The sequence below is a fragment of the Mesoplodon mirus genome (genome assembly GCF_964341445.2).
Source record: "Mesoplodon mirus genome assembly, chromosome: 8".
Lineage (NCBI taxonomy): Eukaryota > Metazoa > Chordata > Mammalia > Artiodactyla > Ziphiidae > Mesoplodon > Mesoplodon mirus.
The window spans coordinates 84468702-84484548 of NC_138984.1; the positions used below are offsets into that span (position 1 = coordinate 84468702).

A 15847-nucleotide genomic window follows, 5' to 3' on the forward strand; every position below is an offset into this window, starting at 1 on the left:
TTCTGACTTACTTCACTCTGTATGACAGTCTCTAGATCCATCCACGTCTCAACAAATGACCCAATTTCGTTCCTTTTTATGGCTGAGTAATATTCCATTGTATATATGTACCACAACTTCTTTATCCATTCGTCTGTCGATGGGCATTTAGGTTGCTTCCATGACCTGGCTATTGTAAATAGTGCTGCAATGAACATTGGAGTGCATGTGTCTTTTTGAATTGTGGTTTTCGCTGAGTATATGCCCAGTAGTGGTCTTGCTGGATCATATGGTAATTCTATTTTTAGTTTTTTAAGGAACCTCCATACTGTTCTCCATAGTGGCTGTATCAATTTACATTCCCACCAGCAGTGCAAGAGGGTTCCCTTTTCTCCACACCCTCTCCAGCATTTGTTGTTTGTAGATTTTCTGATGAAGCCCATTCTAACTGGTGTGAGGTGATACCTCGTTGTAATTTTGGTTTGCATTTCTCTAATAATTAGTGATGTTGAGCCGCTTTTCATGTGCTTCTTGGCCATCTGTACGTCTTCTTTGGAGAAATGTCTATTTAGGTCTTCTGCCCATTTTTGGATTGGGTTGTTTGTTTTTTTAATATGGAGCTGCATGGGCTGTTTATGTATTTTAGAGATTAATCCTCTGTCGATTCGTTTGCAAATATTTTCTCCCATTCTGAGGCTTGTCTTTTTGTCTTGTTTCTAGTTTCCTTTGCTGTGCAAAAGCTTTTAAGTTTCATTAGGTCCCATTTGTTTACTTTTGTTTTTATTTCCATTACTCTAGGAGGTGGATCAAAAAAGATCTTGGCTGTGATTTATGTCAAAGAGTGTTCTTCCTATGTTTTCCTCTAAGAGTTTGATAGTGTCTGGACTTACCTTTAGGTCTTTAATCCATTTGGAGCTTATTTTTGTGTATGGTGTTAGAGAGTGTTCTAATTTCATTCTTTTACATGTAGCTGTCCAGTTTTCCCAGCACCACTTACTGAAGAGACTGTCTTTTCTCCATTGTATATGTTTACCTCCTTTGTCATAAATTAGTTGACCATAGGTGCATGGGTTTATCGCTGGGCTTTCCATCTTGTTCCATTGATGTATGTTTCTGTTTTTGTGCCAGTACCATATTGTCTTGATGACTGTAGCTTTGTAGTATAGTCTGAAGTCAGGGAGTCTGAGTCCTCCAGCTCCGTTTTTTCCCGTCAAGACTGCTTTGGCTCTTCAGGATCTTTTGTGTCTCCATACAAATTTTAAGATTTTTTTGTTCTAGTTCCGTAAAAAATGCCATTGGTAATTTGATAGGGGTTGCATTGAATCTGTAGATTGCTTTGGGTAGTATAGTCATTTTCACAATATTGATTCTTCCAATCCAAGAACATGGTATATCTCTCCATCTGTTGGTATCATCTTTAATTTCTTTCATCAGTGTCTTATAGTTTTCTGCATACAGGTCTTTTGTCTCCCTAGGTAGGTTTATTCCTAGGTATTTTATTCTTTTTGTTGCAGTGGTAAATGGGAGTGTTTCCTTAATTTCTCTTTCAGATTCTTCATCATTAGTGTATAGGAATGAAAGAGATTTCTGTGCATTAATTTTATATCCTGCAGCTTTACCAAATTTATTGATTAGCTCTAGTACTTTTCTGGTGGCATTTTTAGGATTCTCTATGTATAGTATCATGTCATCTGCAAACAGTGACAGTTTTACTTCTTTTCCTATTTGTATTCCTTTTATTTCTTTTTTGTCTCTGATTGCCAAGGCTAGGACTTCCAAAACCATGCTGAATAATAGCGGTGAGAGTGGACATCCTTGTCTTGTTCCTGATCTTAGAGGAAATGCTTTCAGTTTTTCACCATTGAGAATGATGTTGGCTGTGGGTTTGTTGTATATGGCCTTTATTATGTCGAGGTAGGTTCCCTCTATGCCCACTTTCTGGAGTGTTTTTATTAAAAATGGGTGTTGAATTTTGTCAAAAGCTTTTTCTGCATCTATTGAGATGATCATATGGTTTCTATTCTTCAGTTTGTTAATATGTTGTATCACATTGATTGATTTGCATATATTGAAGAATCCTTGCATCCCTGGGATAAATCCCACTTGATCATGGTGCATGAGCCTTTTAATGTTCTGTTTGCTAGGATTTTGTTGAGGATTTTTACATCTATATTCATCAGTGATATTGGTCTGTATTTTTCTTTTCTTGTACTATCTTTGTCTGGTTTTGGTATCAGGGTGATGGTGGCCTCATAGAATGAGTTTGGAAGTGTTCCTTCCTCTGCAAGTTTTTGGAAGAGTTTGAGAAGGATGGATGTTAGCTCTTCTCTAAATGTTTGATAGAATTCACCTGTGAAGCCATCTGGTCCTGAACTTTCGTTTGTTGGAAGATTTTTAATCACAGTTACAATTTCATTACTTGTGATTGGTCTGTTCATATTTTCTCTTTCTTCCTGGTTCAGTCTTGGAAGGCTATACCTTTCTAAGAATTTGTCCATTTCTTCCAGGTTGTCCATTTTATTGGCATGGAGTTGCTTGTAGTAGTCTCTTAGGATGCTTTGTATTTCTGCGGTGTCTGTTGTAACTTCTCCTTTTTCATTTCTAATTTTATTGATTTGAGTCCTCTCCTGCTTTTTCTTGATGAGTCTGGCTAATGGTTTATCAATTTTGTTTATCTTCTCAAAGAACCAGCTTTTAGTTTTATTGATCGTTGCTTTTGTTTTCTTTGTTTCTATTTCAGTTATTTCTGCTCTGATCTTTATGACTTCTTTTCTTCTGCTAACTTTGGGTTTTGTTTGTTCTTCTTTCTCTAGTTCCTTTAGGTGTAAGGTTAGATTTTCTTGAGGTAGGCTTGTATAGCTATAAACTTCCCTCTTAGAACTGCTTTTGCTGCATCCCATAGGTTTTGGATCGTCGTGTTTTCGTTGTTATTTTTTTCTAGGGATTTTTTGATTTCCTCTTTGATTTCTTCAGTGATCTCTTGGTTATTTAGTAATGTGATGTTTAGCCTCCATTTCTTTGAGTTTTTTACGTTTTTTCCCCTGTAATTCATTTCTAATCTCATAGCGTTGTGGTCAGAAAAGATGCTTGATATGATTTTAGTTTTCTTAAATTTACTGAGGCTTGATTTGTGACCCAAGATGTGCTCAATCCTGGAGAATGTTCCGTGCGCACTTGAGAAGAAAGTGTTATCTGCTGTTTTTGGATGGAATGTCCTATAAATATCAATTAAATCTATCTGGGCTATTGTTTCATTTAAAGCTTGTGTTTCCTTATTAAATTTCTGTTTGGATGATCTCTCCATTGGTGTAAGTGAGCTGTTAAAGTCCCCCACTGTTATTGTGTCACTGTCAGTTTCCTGCTTTACAGCTGTTAGCAGTTGCCTTATATATTGAGGTGCTCCTATGTTGGGTGCATATATATTTATAATTGTTATATCTTCTTCTTGGATTGATCCCTTGATCATTATGTAGTGTCCTTCCTTGTCTCTTGTAACTTTCTTTATTTTAAAGTCTATTTTATCTGATATGAGCATTACTACTCCAGCTTTCTTTTGATTTCCATTTGCATGGAATATCTTTTTCCATCCCCTCACTTTCCGTCTGTATGTGTCCATAGGTCTGAAGTGGGTCTCTTGTAGACAGCATATATATGGGTCTTGTTTTTGTATCCATTCAACAAACCTGTGTCTTTTGGTTGGAGCATTTAATCCATTCACGTTTAAGGTAATTATCAATATTTATGTTCCTATGACCATTTTCTTAATTGTTTTGGGTTTGTTTTTGTGGGTCCTTTTCTTCTCTTGTGTTTCCCACTTAGAGAAGTTCCCTTAGCATTTGTTGTAGAGCTGGTTTGGTGGTACTGAATTCTCTTAGCTTTTGCTTGTCTATAAAGCTTTTGAGATTTCTCCATCGAATCTGAGTGAGATCCTTACCAGGTAGAGTAATCTTTGTTGTAGGTTCTTCCCTTTCATCACTTTAAGTATATCGTGCCACTCCCTTCTGGCTTGTAGAGTTTCTGCTGAGAAATCAGCTGTTAACCTTATGGGAGTTTCCTTGTATGTTATTTGTTGTTTTTCCCTTGCTGCTTTCAATAATTTTTCTGTGTCTTTAATTTTTGCCAATTTGATTACTGTGTGTCTCGGCGTGTTTCTCCTTGGGTTTATTCTGTATGGGACTCGCTGCGCTTGTTGGACTTGGGTGGCTATTTCCTTTCCCATGTTAGGGAAGTTTTCGACTGTAATCTCTTCACATATTTTCTCTGGTCCTTTCTCTCTCTCTTCTCCTTCTGGGACCTCTGTAATGCGAATGTTGGTGTGTTTAATGTTGTCCCAGAGATCTCTTAGGCTGTCTTCATTTCTTTTCATTCTTTTTTCTGTTTTTTTTTTTTGTTTTTTTTTTTTTTTTGCGGTACACGGGCCTCTCACTGCTGTGGCCTCTCCCGTTGCGGAGCACAGCCTCCGGACGCACAGGCTCAGCGGCCATGGCTCATGGGCCTAGCCGCTCCGCAGCATGTGGGATCTTCCCGGACCGGGGCAGGAACCCGTGTCCCCTGCATTGGCAGGCAGACTCTCAACCACTGCGCCACCAGGGAAACCCTCATTCTTTTTTCTTTATTCTGTTCCATGGCAGTGAATTCCATCATTCTGTCTTCCAGGTCACTTATCCGTTCTTCTGCCTCAGTTATTCTGCTGTTGATTCTTTCTAGTGTATTTTTCATTTCAGTTATTGTATTGTTCATCTCTGTTTGTTTGTTCTTTAATTCTTCTAGGTGTTTGTTCTTTAATTCTTCCAGGTCTTTATTAAACATTTCTTGCATATTCTCGATCTTTGCCTCCATTCTTTTTCTGAGGTCCCAGATCATCTTCACTATCATTATTCTGAATTCTTTTTCTGGAAGTTTGCCTATCTCCATTTAGTTGTTTTTCTGGGGTTTTATCTTGTTCCTTCATCTGGTACATAGTCCTCTGCCTTTTCATTTTGTCTGTCTTTCTGTGAATGGGTTTTTCGTTCCACAGGCTGCAGGACTCTGTAGTTCTTGCTTCTTGGGCTTGCCTTTTAACGAAACCAACTTCAGTGTATTTCTCAGGAAAGAATCACAATGCAAAATAAATGTAAATTGGAGTTGGTGAATAAAGCTTTGTTAATCATGGGAAGAGCATTACTATGTTTTGTCAAGTAATTTTAACAGCTGTATTCTGTGCTTATGTGGAATATTTTTATTTTGTCTCCATATTATATGGCGTCAGATATTTGTATTTAGAGTTACTCATGTTCATTATGAATTTATTTTCTTCCTTAGGTTTCTTTAAGTTTGATTCTCCCCCCTCCCACCTCCACCCCTCAGGTTTTTAGTGTATGCAAGTAGGTTTTTCAGTTTGCGTACCCATACTGCCTCACCATCAGCAGTGGTCTTGGGATCAGATTAACAATTGGACTCATGAGACAAGATAGGCTTCACTCAGCACTAAGCTTATTTATCATTAAGAAAGGGTACAAGACAGGAAACAGCACAGCTTGAACAGCAGCATCATAGTAGAGATGTCATGAGTTCTAGGCAGAGCTTGCATATATCCCAGGCATCTCAGCTTAATAGGTTCATGGTCCTGAGGAGCATGACTGGGTGCCGAAGACTACCTAATAAGTTCATTGCAGCTATTACCTCTTGAGTTCCTTCAGCTTTTATACCTTGTTCCCATTCTCCAGTACAGCAGCATCTCTTCGGTATCAGAGAAATAATCGTAACACTGAACCACAGACCCTTGGGCAAGTACACAGTAACTCTAGCCAGATTCTCATTCATCTCTGTAACTCAGTACACTCCGATGAATTCTGAGTTAAGAGTTTCAAGAGGGACTTCCCTGGTGGTGCAGTGGTTAGGAATCCTCCTGCCAATGCAGGGGAGGGACACTGGCTCAATCTCTGGTCCAGGAAGATCCCACACGCCGTGGAGCTTAGAACTAAGCCCGTGCGCCACAACTACTGAGCCCGTGTGCCACAACTGCTGAAGCCTGCACGCCTAGAGCCTGTGCTCCGCAACAAGAGAAGCCACCACAATGAGAAGCCTGTGCACCACAATGAAGAGTTAGCCTCCACTCACCACAACTAGACAAGGCCCCAATGCAGTCATAAGTAAATATGTTTAATTTGGCCAAGTGCCAAATCCTCAGGTGTTCTGAAGCTAACAGAAAGGTTACAAACCAGCTGTTAACCCTTTCAATTAAGGTCTGTAAACAGACAGCCAACAGTCAGTCCAAAGGTATTTTCTTTGTCCTCTTTGATTTTTTTTTAATTATGGAAAATACTAACATATACAAAAGTGATTGAAATTGTATAACAAATCACCATGTTCATTACCCATCTTTACCAGTTAATTTATGGCTAGTCTCATGTTACCTATCCTTGGACAGTTCTCCATTTCCTGTTTGAAGCAAATTCTAGACATAACATTTTATTGATAAATATTTCACTATCTAAAAGGTGATTCTTCTGAAAAAAATAACCATACCATAATCATATGCAGACATAATATACACATACGTTCCTAAATGTCATAAGTCCTTACAATGTTCAAATTTCTAATTGTTTAGTTAATGTTAATTTTTTGATGTTTGAATTTGAATCCAAATCAGGTTCAAACATTTGGGTTGGTGTTGTAAATTTTTTTTGTTTTTAATAGATTATCCCACCATTTCTTTTTATATTTCTTGAGATTTATTTGTTGAACAAGCTAGGTCATTTGTCCTGTAGTGTTTCTTTCCCATTATTGTACACACTGAATTTTACAGATTGCATCCTTGTGTTATGTAATGTGTTCCTTCTGTGCTTCTATTTCGTATAACTTTGTAGTTAGATCTAGAAAATTGATGAGATATAGTTTTGATTTTTTAAAATTCTATTTGATGGGAGCAAGAGTCACTTAAGACAGGTTGTCTCTGTGCTCTGCAGTGGCCACTGGTGGGCAGTGCCTCCTTAGGAGTTGTGAAATGGTGATATTCTAACTCTGTAATTCCTTATTCATTTATTCTTGGAGTACTTTTGATAAAGAGCATCTTCCCTTCATCTACTATTTGGTTAGCCAGTGGAACAGTTCATATACGATAAGAAGGATAAATGCTTTATATTTTATTTACCTATATCATTATGAACTGATGGATTCTAGTATATTTTGTGTTCCACTGTATTGAAGTTATCCATATATCCATATTGTCCCAGCTTTAGTCTGAATTCACTTACTTCTTTTTTAATTAAGGCATAATGGACTTAAAATATCCTATAGATTTCAGGTATACAACAGTGATTTGATATTTTTATACATTACAAAATGAACACCATAATAAGTCTAGTTACTCTCTGTCACCATACAGAGATATTACAATATTATTGACTATATTCCCTGTGCTCTACACTACATCCCCATGACTTATTTTATAACTGGAAATTTGTACCTCTTAATCCCATAAACCTGTTTCCCCATCCCCTTAATTGCCTTCTCCTCTGGCAAACACTAGTTTCTTCACTATATCTATGAGTCTGTTTCTGTTTTGTTATGTTTGTTCATTTGTTTTTTAGATTCCACATATAATTGAAATCACACAGTATTTGCCTTTTTCTGTCTGACTTATTTCACTTAGCATAATACCCTCTAGATCCATCCATGTTGTCACAAGGTGTAGGAGCTCCTTCCTTTTATGGCTAAGTAATATTCCATTGTGTGTGTGCGCGCGCGCACATGGCGTGTGCAAGCTACATCTTCTTTATCCATTCACGTATCGATGGACACTTAGGTTGCTTCCTTATCTTGGCTATTGTAAATAATGCTGCAGTGAAGGTTGAGTTGCATATATCTTTCAGAATTAGTGTTTTCGTTTTCTTTGGATAAATACCCAAAAATAGAATTGCTGGGTCATATGGCACTGCTATTTTAACTTCTTGAGTATCCTCCATGCTGCTACTTCCTATACTGGCTACACCAATTTACATTCCCACAAACAGTGCACAAGGGGTCCCTTTTCTCCACATCCTCACCAACGCTTGTTATGTGTTGTCTTTTTGATAATAGCCATTCTGACAGGTGTGAGGTGCTATCTCATTGTTTTGATTTGCATTTCTCTGATGATTAGTGATGTTGAGCATCTTTTCATGTGCCTGTTGGCATCTGTATGTCTCCTTTGGGAAAATGTCTATTCAGGTCCTCTGCTCATTTTTTAATCGGATTGTTGAATTCACTTCTCTAAGTCCACCATGGTTTGAATTAGAATACTGTTAGGTGGGCGAAGCTCTGTTCAGTCTGTCATATCTTTCTTCATTTCCTGGTTAACCTCACTTATTTTTGTTAGTTTCCTCATCCTTAAAGCATTTGAGTTTTGGGACCCCTTTTAAAATTAAACTTCCTTAACCCAAAATAAAATTTAAATTTGAAATTACTTTTGTAGAGACCCCAAAACATAGTTATTAATCATTGGCAAATGACTACCAGTACCCCCTGTTGTAAGTCTGCTCTTCAACCAAAGCTAAATTTCTTAATCATTAGAGGAATACTCAGGCATTGAATAAGCCCATGCCAGTGGAATTGTGTTTCTTATCTTTCCACATTCATGCATAGTATTTTTTCTATTACTTCTCTCCTACAGTTGTACTTCCAATATTGATAATAAGAGAAAAAGACAAAAAGATTAGAATCTGGGATTCTTGAATGTTATTTCTGTGCCTTTAAAAAATTATGTTATTCATATGATTCCTAAAATTAACTTAGTTTAATGTTTTAGATTTACCTATTACTTTTCCCAAATTCTTTAGATACAAATATAACTCTCGCCCATGAATCTGGAGATCTGGATTCTAATCTTGAGTCTTAACTCCTTTCCTTTACCCCTCAGGTCAAATAGCTGGATGAGCTAAGTGTTAAATACTGGACTTTGAGAATCTGCAAAAAAATCTAAACTCCCATTTACAAAGTTTGTCTAGAAAGTGTTCACCAAACCGTTTTGCTTTTTATTAAAGCTAGGAAAGAAGAAAAGAAAAGACATAAATCCTCCTCCTCCTCCTCATCATCATCCAGTGACTCAGATAGTTCAAGCGATTCTCAGTCCTCTTCTGATTCTTCTGATTCTGAAAGTGCTTCTGAAGAGAAATCCAAAAAAAGAAAGAAGAAACATAGGAAAAATTCTCGTAAACACAAGAAAGAAAAGAAGAAGCGAAAGAAAAGCAAGAAAAGGTCTTAATTTACTTTTACAGTACTGACTTTGTATTCTAATTCCCTTCTCTTTATATATAAATCTATTGGGATTTTGGATCAATTATACGGAACATGAAAATAGTGAAAAATGTTTCATAGCATGAAGTATAAGACCATTTTGATATTCTACAGTCTATAGATTAAATTTGGGTACATTCATTTTAATTTTCAACAGAAGCATTCAGTTCATTTTGTCTGAACTCAATGACCTTTTGGTTATATAGGTTTGTATTTTATGGGAGGAATATAAGATTAGTGAGAATTATAGGAAACCAATTATTGTTTTCTTTATTTTCTGTAGCAGTCTCTCACTTTTTTGTTCTTTATTTTTTTTCCTCCTATGATAGCATAGGGTAGAAAGCAGATAATGTCAGCATATTTCTTTTCTGTTTCGTCTGAAATAATCTGTGGTTGTACTAAAACTCACCTTTATAAGCCTGTTGCCTCTAAAGCAGTTTCTTTACTTATATTTTCAAGTATTTTAAATTTATCAGAGGGCATTGCGCATGAAGTATCATATTTTGGTTCCATTTTATTGGAAAATATTTTTTGAGAATGTGATAACAGAAACATTTGGTTTTGGTTTTTGGTTGGTTTGTCAGAGGAATGAGTATTTTCCCCATGTAATTGCATCTTTGGTCAGAGATGGGGGACAGAATGGTGTATATATTGTACATATTACAAAGGAAAGAAATACCAACAATTGGAAAATCGGGGTAGGTACATAATAACCAAGTGGAATTTGTTTTGTGTGTTTCTTTTAAAGTGCATCTAGTGAAAGTGAGGCTGAAAATCTTGAAGCACAACCCCAGTCTACTGTTCGTCCAGAAGAAATCCCTCCAATACCTGAAAATAGATTCCTAATGAGAAAAAGTCCTCCTAAAGCTGATGAAAAAGAAAGGAAGAACAGGGAGAGAGAGAGAGAGTGGTATGTGAATATGTTTATTTTATAAACTGCCCTACATTCTCTACCGCAGAACCTTTCTTTTTGAAAAAACCATTTTCGCTTATTTTAGATAAGATTTAATTGGTGACCTTGTCCCAAGATTGAAATTTCTTAATAGGATAATGTTAGCAAAGCTCCTTTTTGCTAACCACATAGCTGAAAAGATAAATTGACTTAATTCAGACAGATTTTTGAATAAAAGTTAAATTAATTTAAAAAAAAACAAGCACTGCAAATGGCAAAAAGATATGTTAAGTGGCATTCCAAACAAATTCCATTTAAAACAAGTGTTTTACTCTGTTATTTGTATACATTAAACTTTTAAGCAAGTAAGAGCCTTTATTTTTCAGTTTGTCTGATGGGGGAAAATGCTGTTTTCCTTGCCCGGTTTACAATATTGTGGTATTGAAAATTGACAGCATATTCAAGTACTTTGAAAATTTTTCTACATAAGTTCACATTATTAGTATTAGAAGTTGTTGGATCTTTATGAATCATTTTAATAATTATGTCCAAAGATAGGAAAAAAGATGGGTATCTTTCTCTTATTTATAATTGGAAATAACGTGTTTAAAAGTGATAAAATTCTGAGCATTCCCCCTATACTTTCACAATATAGTAAAAATATAAAAATAAGTCTTGGTTACTTGCATTGGGATAATTTTGATGGATTGGATTGAGTTTACTTTACTCAGTTAATAGGAAATTGTGTTTCTAAGGAAGTAAACATTAAGCAGAAGATATTTGAACTACATTAGAATGCATTTTTCAAATATAACATACACAGATATTGTTAGTGCTAATTAAATATTAACTCATTATTATTTGAAAATAAATAGTTTCTCTTTCTGGTATAAAGCATGTTATTAAACATTTTGCTAATTCAGACCATCTTGTCTCTGTTTAATTCACATTAATTACATTTCTCTAATTTTATTACCAGTGAACAACTGCTTATAGGCTAGTAAGATACTTTAGAATCAGATAGCTTTAAAATTGTTCTCTCAACAGCATGTAGCCTACTCTGAGTTCCTTAGCGCTATCAAGTTGACTTCATCTTAGTGATGATTATATAACAGTGTTTCTCAACAGGACACAGTTGGCATTTGGGAACAGGATAGTTCTTCATCTTCACACATTACAAGATTTTAGCATTCCTCACTTGTCACTCGGTACCAATAGCACCCTCTAGTCATTGACAGTTGTAAAAATGCTCCCATACTTTTCCAGATAACTACTAGGATTGATAACATTCCTGGTTGAGAACCACTGATTATATATGTAAGACTTTAAATTTATTAGTAGATCAATAAAGCTATGTTCTCCAGATTTATTTTTATAAAATAATGTTTTTTAATTTTCCCTTTGCTTCCTTCTAGTAATCTACTTAACTCCCAGCCTGCTTCATACCAGAGGCGACTTTTAGTTACTAGGTCTGGCAGGAAAATTAAAGGAAGAGGACCAAGGGTAGGTGATTCTTTTCCCAGAAGTCCTAATAGTATTGCATTTATCTTAAATAATCCTAGAGTGTTTCTTAAGTATTGTTTTATACATAAGTAGTTAAAATTTAGAGTAGATACGGATGTTGAATTATATGTTCTCTTTTTATAGTAACTTCTTTGTGTTGGTTCTTCCACATTGAAAATCCATGGGATGTTAATGGATTTTACATGTACATGGTATAAAATGAGATTGAGGTTTTTCTTGTACCCCTTTGTTACTTCCTGACCACTGTGTCCCTATGCTTGTTAAAAATTAACCCTATTCTTATATTTCATACTCTTTCTCTTCGCTAGATTCTCCTCATCAGAATTTAAATATCTTCTTGTTTTTTCAAAACTTTTAACCAACGTGGCTATACTTAGTATATTATTTCTTCACTTCCTACTCGTTCCTCAGCCATTTCAGTTTGTCTTCTGCCATTCTGCTGAAAAACAGCACTTGCTTTATGGTCAGTTCCATGTCACAGAATCCATTGGATCCTTTCAGTCTTTGTCTTATTTAATCTCCCTCCTTGTAATACTCTTTCCCCTTTGCTTCCATCATCTTTTCTTCCTGTCTCTGGCCAGTCTACCTTAAATTTCCAATGCTAGTTCGTGCTCTTCTACCTGATCTTTAAATATTGTAGTATCTCAGGGTTCTAACTCTTCTCACTCTGCATATGCTTCTTGGGCAATATCATCACTCTCATAACTTCAGTGGGTACCTGTATGCTGATAACTGTCAGTTTTTCATCTGCCTTTCTGGTACCAAAGGTTTATTTGATAACCGTTTAGGTGCCTAATGGGCACTTTAAACTTATCATATACAATGGTGAGCATAAACACTTCTTCAGGCCTGACCCACCTTTAGATTTCTGCCACCTGTGCAAGTACTTAGACCTGAAGCCCAAGAATCATTTTGTTTCTCCCCTTTCTTTCCTACCTTATAACTATATAACTTATCCATCACCAAATCCTGTCAGTTCAACCTCAACCTCCCAAATACTCTGAAATCTATCTGCTTCTCTCAAGCTCCACTCCTGCCATCTTAGGTCAGTTCACCATTGTATATTCTCTGAACTATAAGTGGCTTCCTAACTATTCTCATGGCAGTTCTCAAACTTTTTTTTCTTCAGACCTCTTTACACTCTTAAAAATGATTGAGGATTCAAAAGAGCTTTTGTTGATGTGGGATATAGCTATCGATATTTACTGTTTTAGAACTTAAACCCAAGAAATATTTAAAACAAGAACATATAAACACACATTTCATTAGCAATGAAAGCAAAGATATCAAACCATGTTATGCCTCATTGATTTCCTACCTGAAAATTGGGAAATTTAGTTATTTTAGAAGGCATGGAAATATCAGACATTTTTTTGAACCTAGAAATACGTATACTTTAGCAATTGTTATAATGCTTTTATATTTTTATGTATTAATTTTTTCCCTCTTTTTTTAAAGCGTTATCGAACTCCTTCTAGATCCAGATCAAGGGATCGTTTCAGACGTAGTGAGACTCCTCCACATTGGAGGCAGGAGATGCAGAGAGCTCAAAGAATGAGGGTATCAAGTGGTGAAAGATGGATCAAAGGGGATAAGTAAGATTTAACTCTTATTTCAAATGTAGTAACAAGTTTTTTTTTAACTATTTAAAATTATTTCATTTAAAACCATTTCAATTGTTTCTGAATGTCTTAAGGAAAATAGAATATCATTTCAACAATAATGGACACCATTGTTTTCCTAATAAAGTTTCCCCAAAACTTTTTTTCTTCATTTTTTAGGAGTGAGTTAAATGAAATAAAAGAAAATCAAAGAAGCCCAGTTAGAGTAAAAGAGAAAAAAATAACTGAGCATAGGCATGTTTCTGAGAGTCCAAACAGAAAAAGTGAAAAGGAAAAGAAAGTTAAAGACCATAAATCTAACAGCAAAGAGAGAGACATCAGAAGAAATTCAGAAAAAGATGATAAATATAAAAACAAGGTAAAGAAAAGGGCCAAATCGAAAAGTAGGAGTAAGAGCAAAGAGAAATCCAAGAGTAAGGAAAGAGATACAAAGCATAATAGACATGAAGAAAAGAGGATGAGGTCAAGGAGTAAAGAAAGGGATCATGAGAATGTTAAAGAAAAAGAAAAGTCTGATTCTAAAGGAAAAGATCAGGAAAGGAGTAGAAGTAAAGAGAAGTCTAAACAGTTAGAATCCAAAAGCAATGAGCATGATCATAATAAAAGTAAGGACAAGGACAGACGTGCACAGTCTAGGAGTAGAGAACGCGATGTAACTAAAGGCAAACACAGTTACAATAGTAGAACACGGGAACGAAGCAGAAGTAGGGACAGGAGCAGAAGAGTGCGGTCTAGAAGCCATGACCGAGATCGCAGCAGAAGCAAGGAGTATCATAGGTACAGAGAACAGGAGTACAGAAGAAGAGGAAGGTCACGGAGCCGAGAGAGAAGAGCAACGCCAGGAAGATCAAGAAGTAAAGACAGGAGGAGAAGGAGGAGGGATTCACGGAGCTCAGAGAGAGAAGAAAGTCAAAGCAGAAACAAAGAAAAATACAGAAACCAAGAAAGTAAAAGTTCACACAGAAAAGAGAATTCTGAGGGTGAGAAGAGAATGTACTCTAAAAATCGTGATCATAGTAGCTCAAATAGTAACAGGGAAAAAAAGGCTGATAGAGATCAAAGTCCGTTCTCAAAAATGAAACAAAGTAGTCAGGAATTAATTAAAGTTGAATTAAAGTTCTCCACTTTGAAAAATAAGGAGGATGAGAAGACCAGATCCTCGGTGGAAAAAGAAAACCAAAAATCAAAGGGTCAAGAAAATGACCACACACATGATAAAAATAAAAAATTTGATCATGAATCAAGCCCTGGAACAGATGAAGACAAAAGTGGATGAGTGAGTTATATAAACTTATTTCCATTCTGTCTCAAATTTTAAGTTTTAGAGACTTGCTGATGAATCCCCTTTATGTTGTTTTCTTTTGTTTTGGGTTTATGTTCGTCCTTTTTTTTTTTTTTTTTTTCTCCAATGTGGACTTTATTGAGTCAATCTTTTGATAATCTGCAACCTGGATAATTTGTACTGCAAAAGTTTTAATAAACTTGAAATGAGAAAAACACTTTGGTGTAATACTGTGTGCTGTGTTTAACTATTTCATGTATGCATTTTTGTGTTGCAACAATCAGCCAGTAGCAAACATGCTATTCTACACCCTAATTTGTGTGATCGGTCAGTTGGAAACAAACATAACTGATTGTTGGAATACATTGTTACAAAAGCTTGTTTTTCTCATGATTAACCTTAGAAGCCACTAGGTAGAAGAAATCTTGTGTAGATTTTTCTATTGCATTTATAACAGAGGCTTGCAGCAGCAGCTTTTAATTACACAGAAGTGGGACCCTAATAACTTGAGATATTAAGTCATTACTTTTGATTTTAGAGTAATTTGTGCTTTAAAATAGATAGTTATTTATATTGCACTTCATGTTACTCTTTATAGTTCTACCAGTAGCTTGTTTCATATTAATATTTTTCCTCTTTAGTTTTGTTTTACTTCACTGTCTATGAATATAGTTGAGTATTTTTTTCAGTTGATGTACTGATTGGGCTTGGCTTGCTGTTACACAGCATCTGACAAGAACTGTACCTTGAAGATCAGGTTGTAATTCTCAATTCTGTGTTGCTGTTGGTCTGAAGAGATGAAACTTGCTTTGGGGGAATGTTTTATTATTATTATTATTATTATTACCATTACCCTTCTCTAAAATGAAAAAAATAGTTTTCTCACTAAAACATACCACTTGTGCAGGTCTTTATGTTAGACAGATTCTAAAAATTGTTAGTATTGACACATTAACTTAGATTTCTCTTTTTGGCCACTGACCTATATAGAGTTGAGTATTAATGTTGCATGTTTTTTTTTTTTTAACTTGACCTGACTTCTCTAACTCTCATAACTGTGAGTTTCAACCGGCAAGAAAATGCATCTTTTTTATCTATGTATCACTGTAGGCTGTAGCATGTTTATGACTCTGGTTTCTTCTATTCAGGGGGCTTTATACCATAACTGTTAATCATTATTTTAACTTGGCATGTATAACATTGCCACATAGAGTAGAAAGTTGCAAAATTTGATAGCTTATAGTGTGAAACACTAAAGATATCCAAAGTCCATTTAGAATTTTGTGTGGTATA

At 35.5% G+C, this 15847-nt stretch overlaps 1 protein-coding gene across 7 annotated transcripts in view; it reads left to right on the plus strand.

Annotated features, from left to right (window-relative positions):
* The window catches only part of PPIG (peptidylprolyl isomerase G), a 40841-nt gene extending 25679 nt beyond the window's left edge, over positions 1–15162 (plus strand). For 6 of the 7 annotated variants that reach the window (XM_082631153.1, XM_082631152.1, XM_082631157.1 and 3 more), the window contains 5 exons: positions 8982–9195; positions 9983–10144; positions 11542–11629; positions 13109–13245; positions 13432–15160. In XM_082631153.1, coding sequence (XP_082487279.1) covers positions 8982–9195; positions 9983–10144; positions 11542–11629; positions 13109–13245; positions 13432–14548 — 1718 coding nt within the window. In that variant the 3' untranslated portion in view covers positions 14549–15160. Of the gene's footprint in view, positions 1–8981; positions 9196–9982; positions 10145–11541; positions 11630–13108; positions 13246–13431 lie in introns of all 7 variants that reach the window. The other variant, XM_082631158.1, reaches the window with a different exon arrangement.
* The last annotated feature ends 685 nt before the right edge of the window (positions 15163–15847 follow it).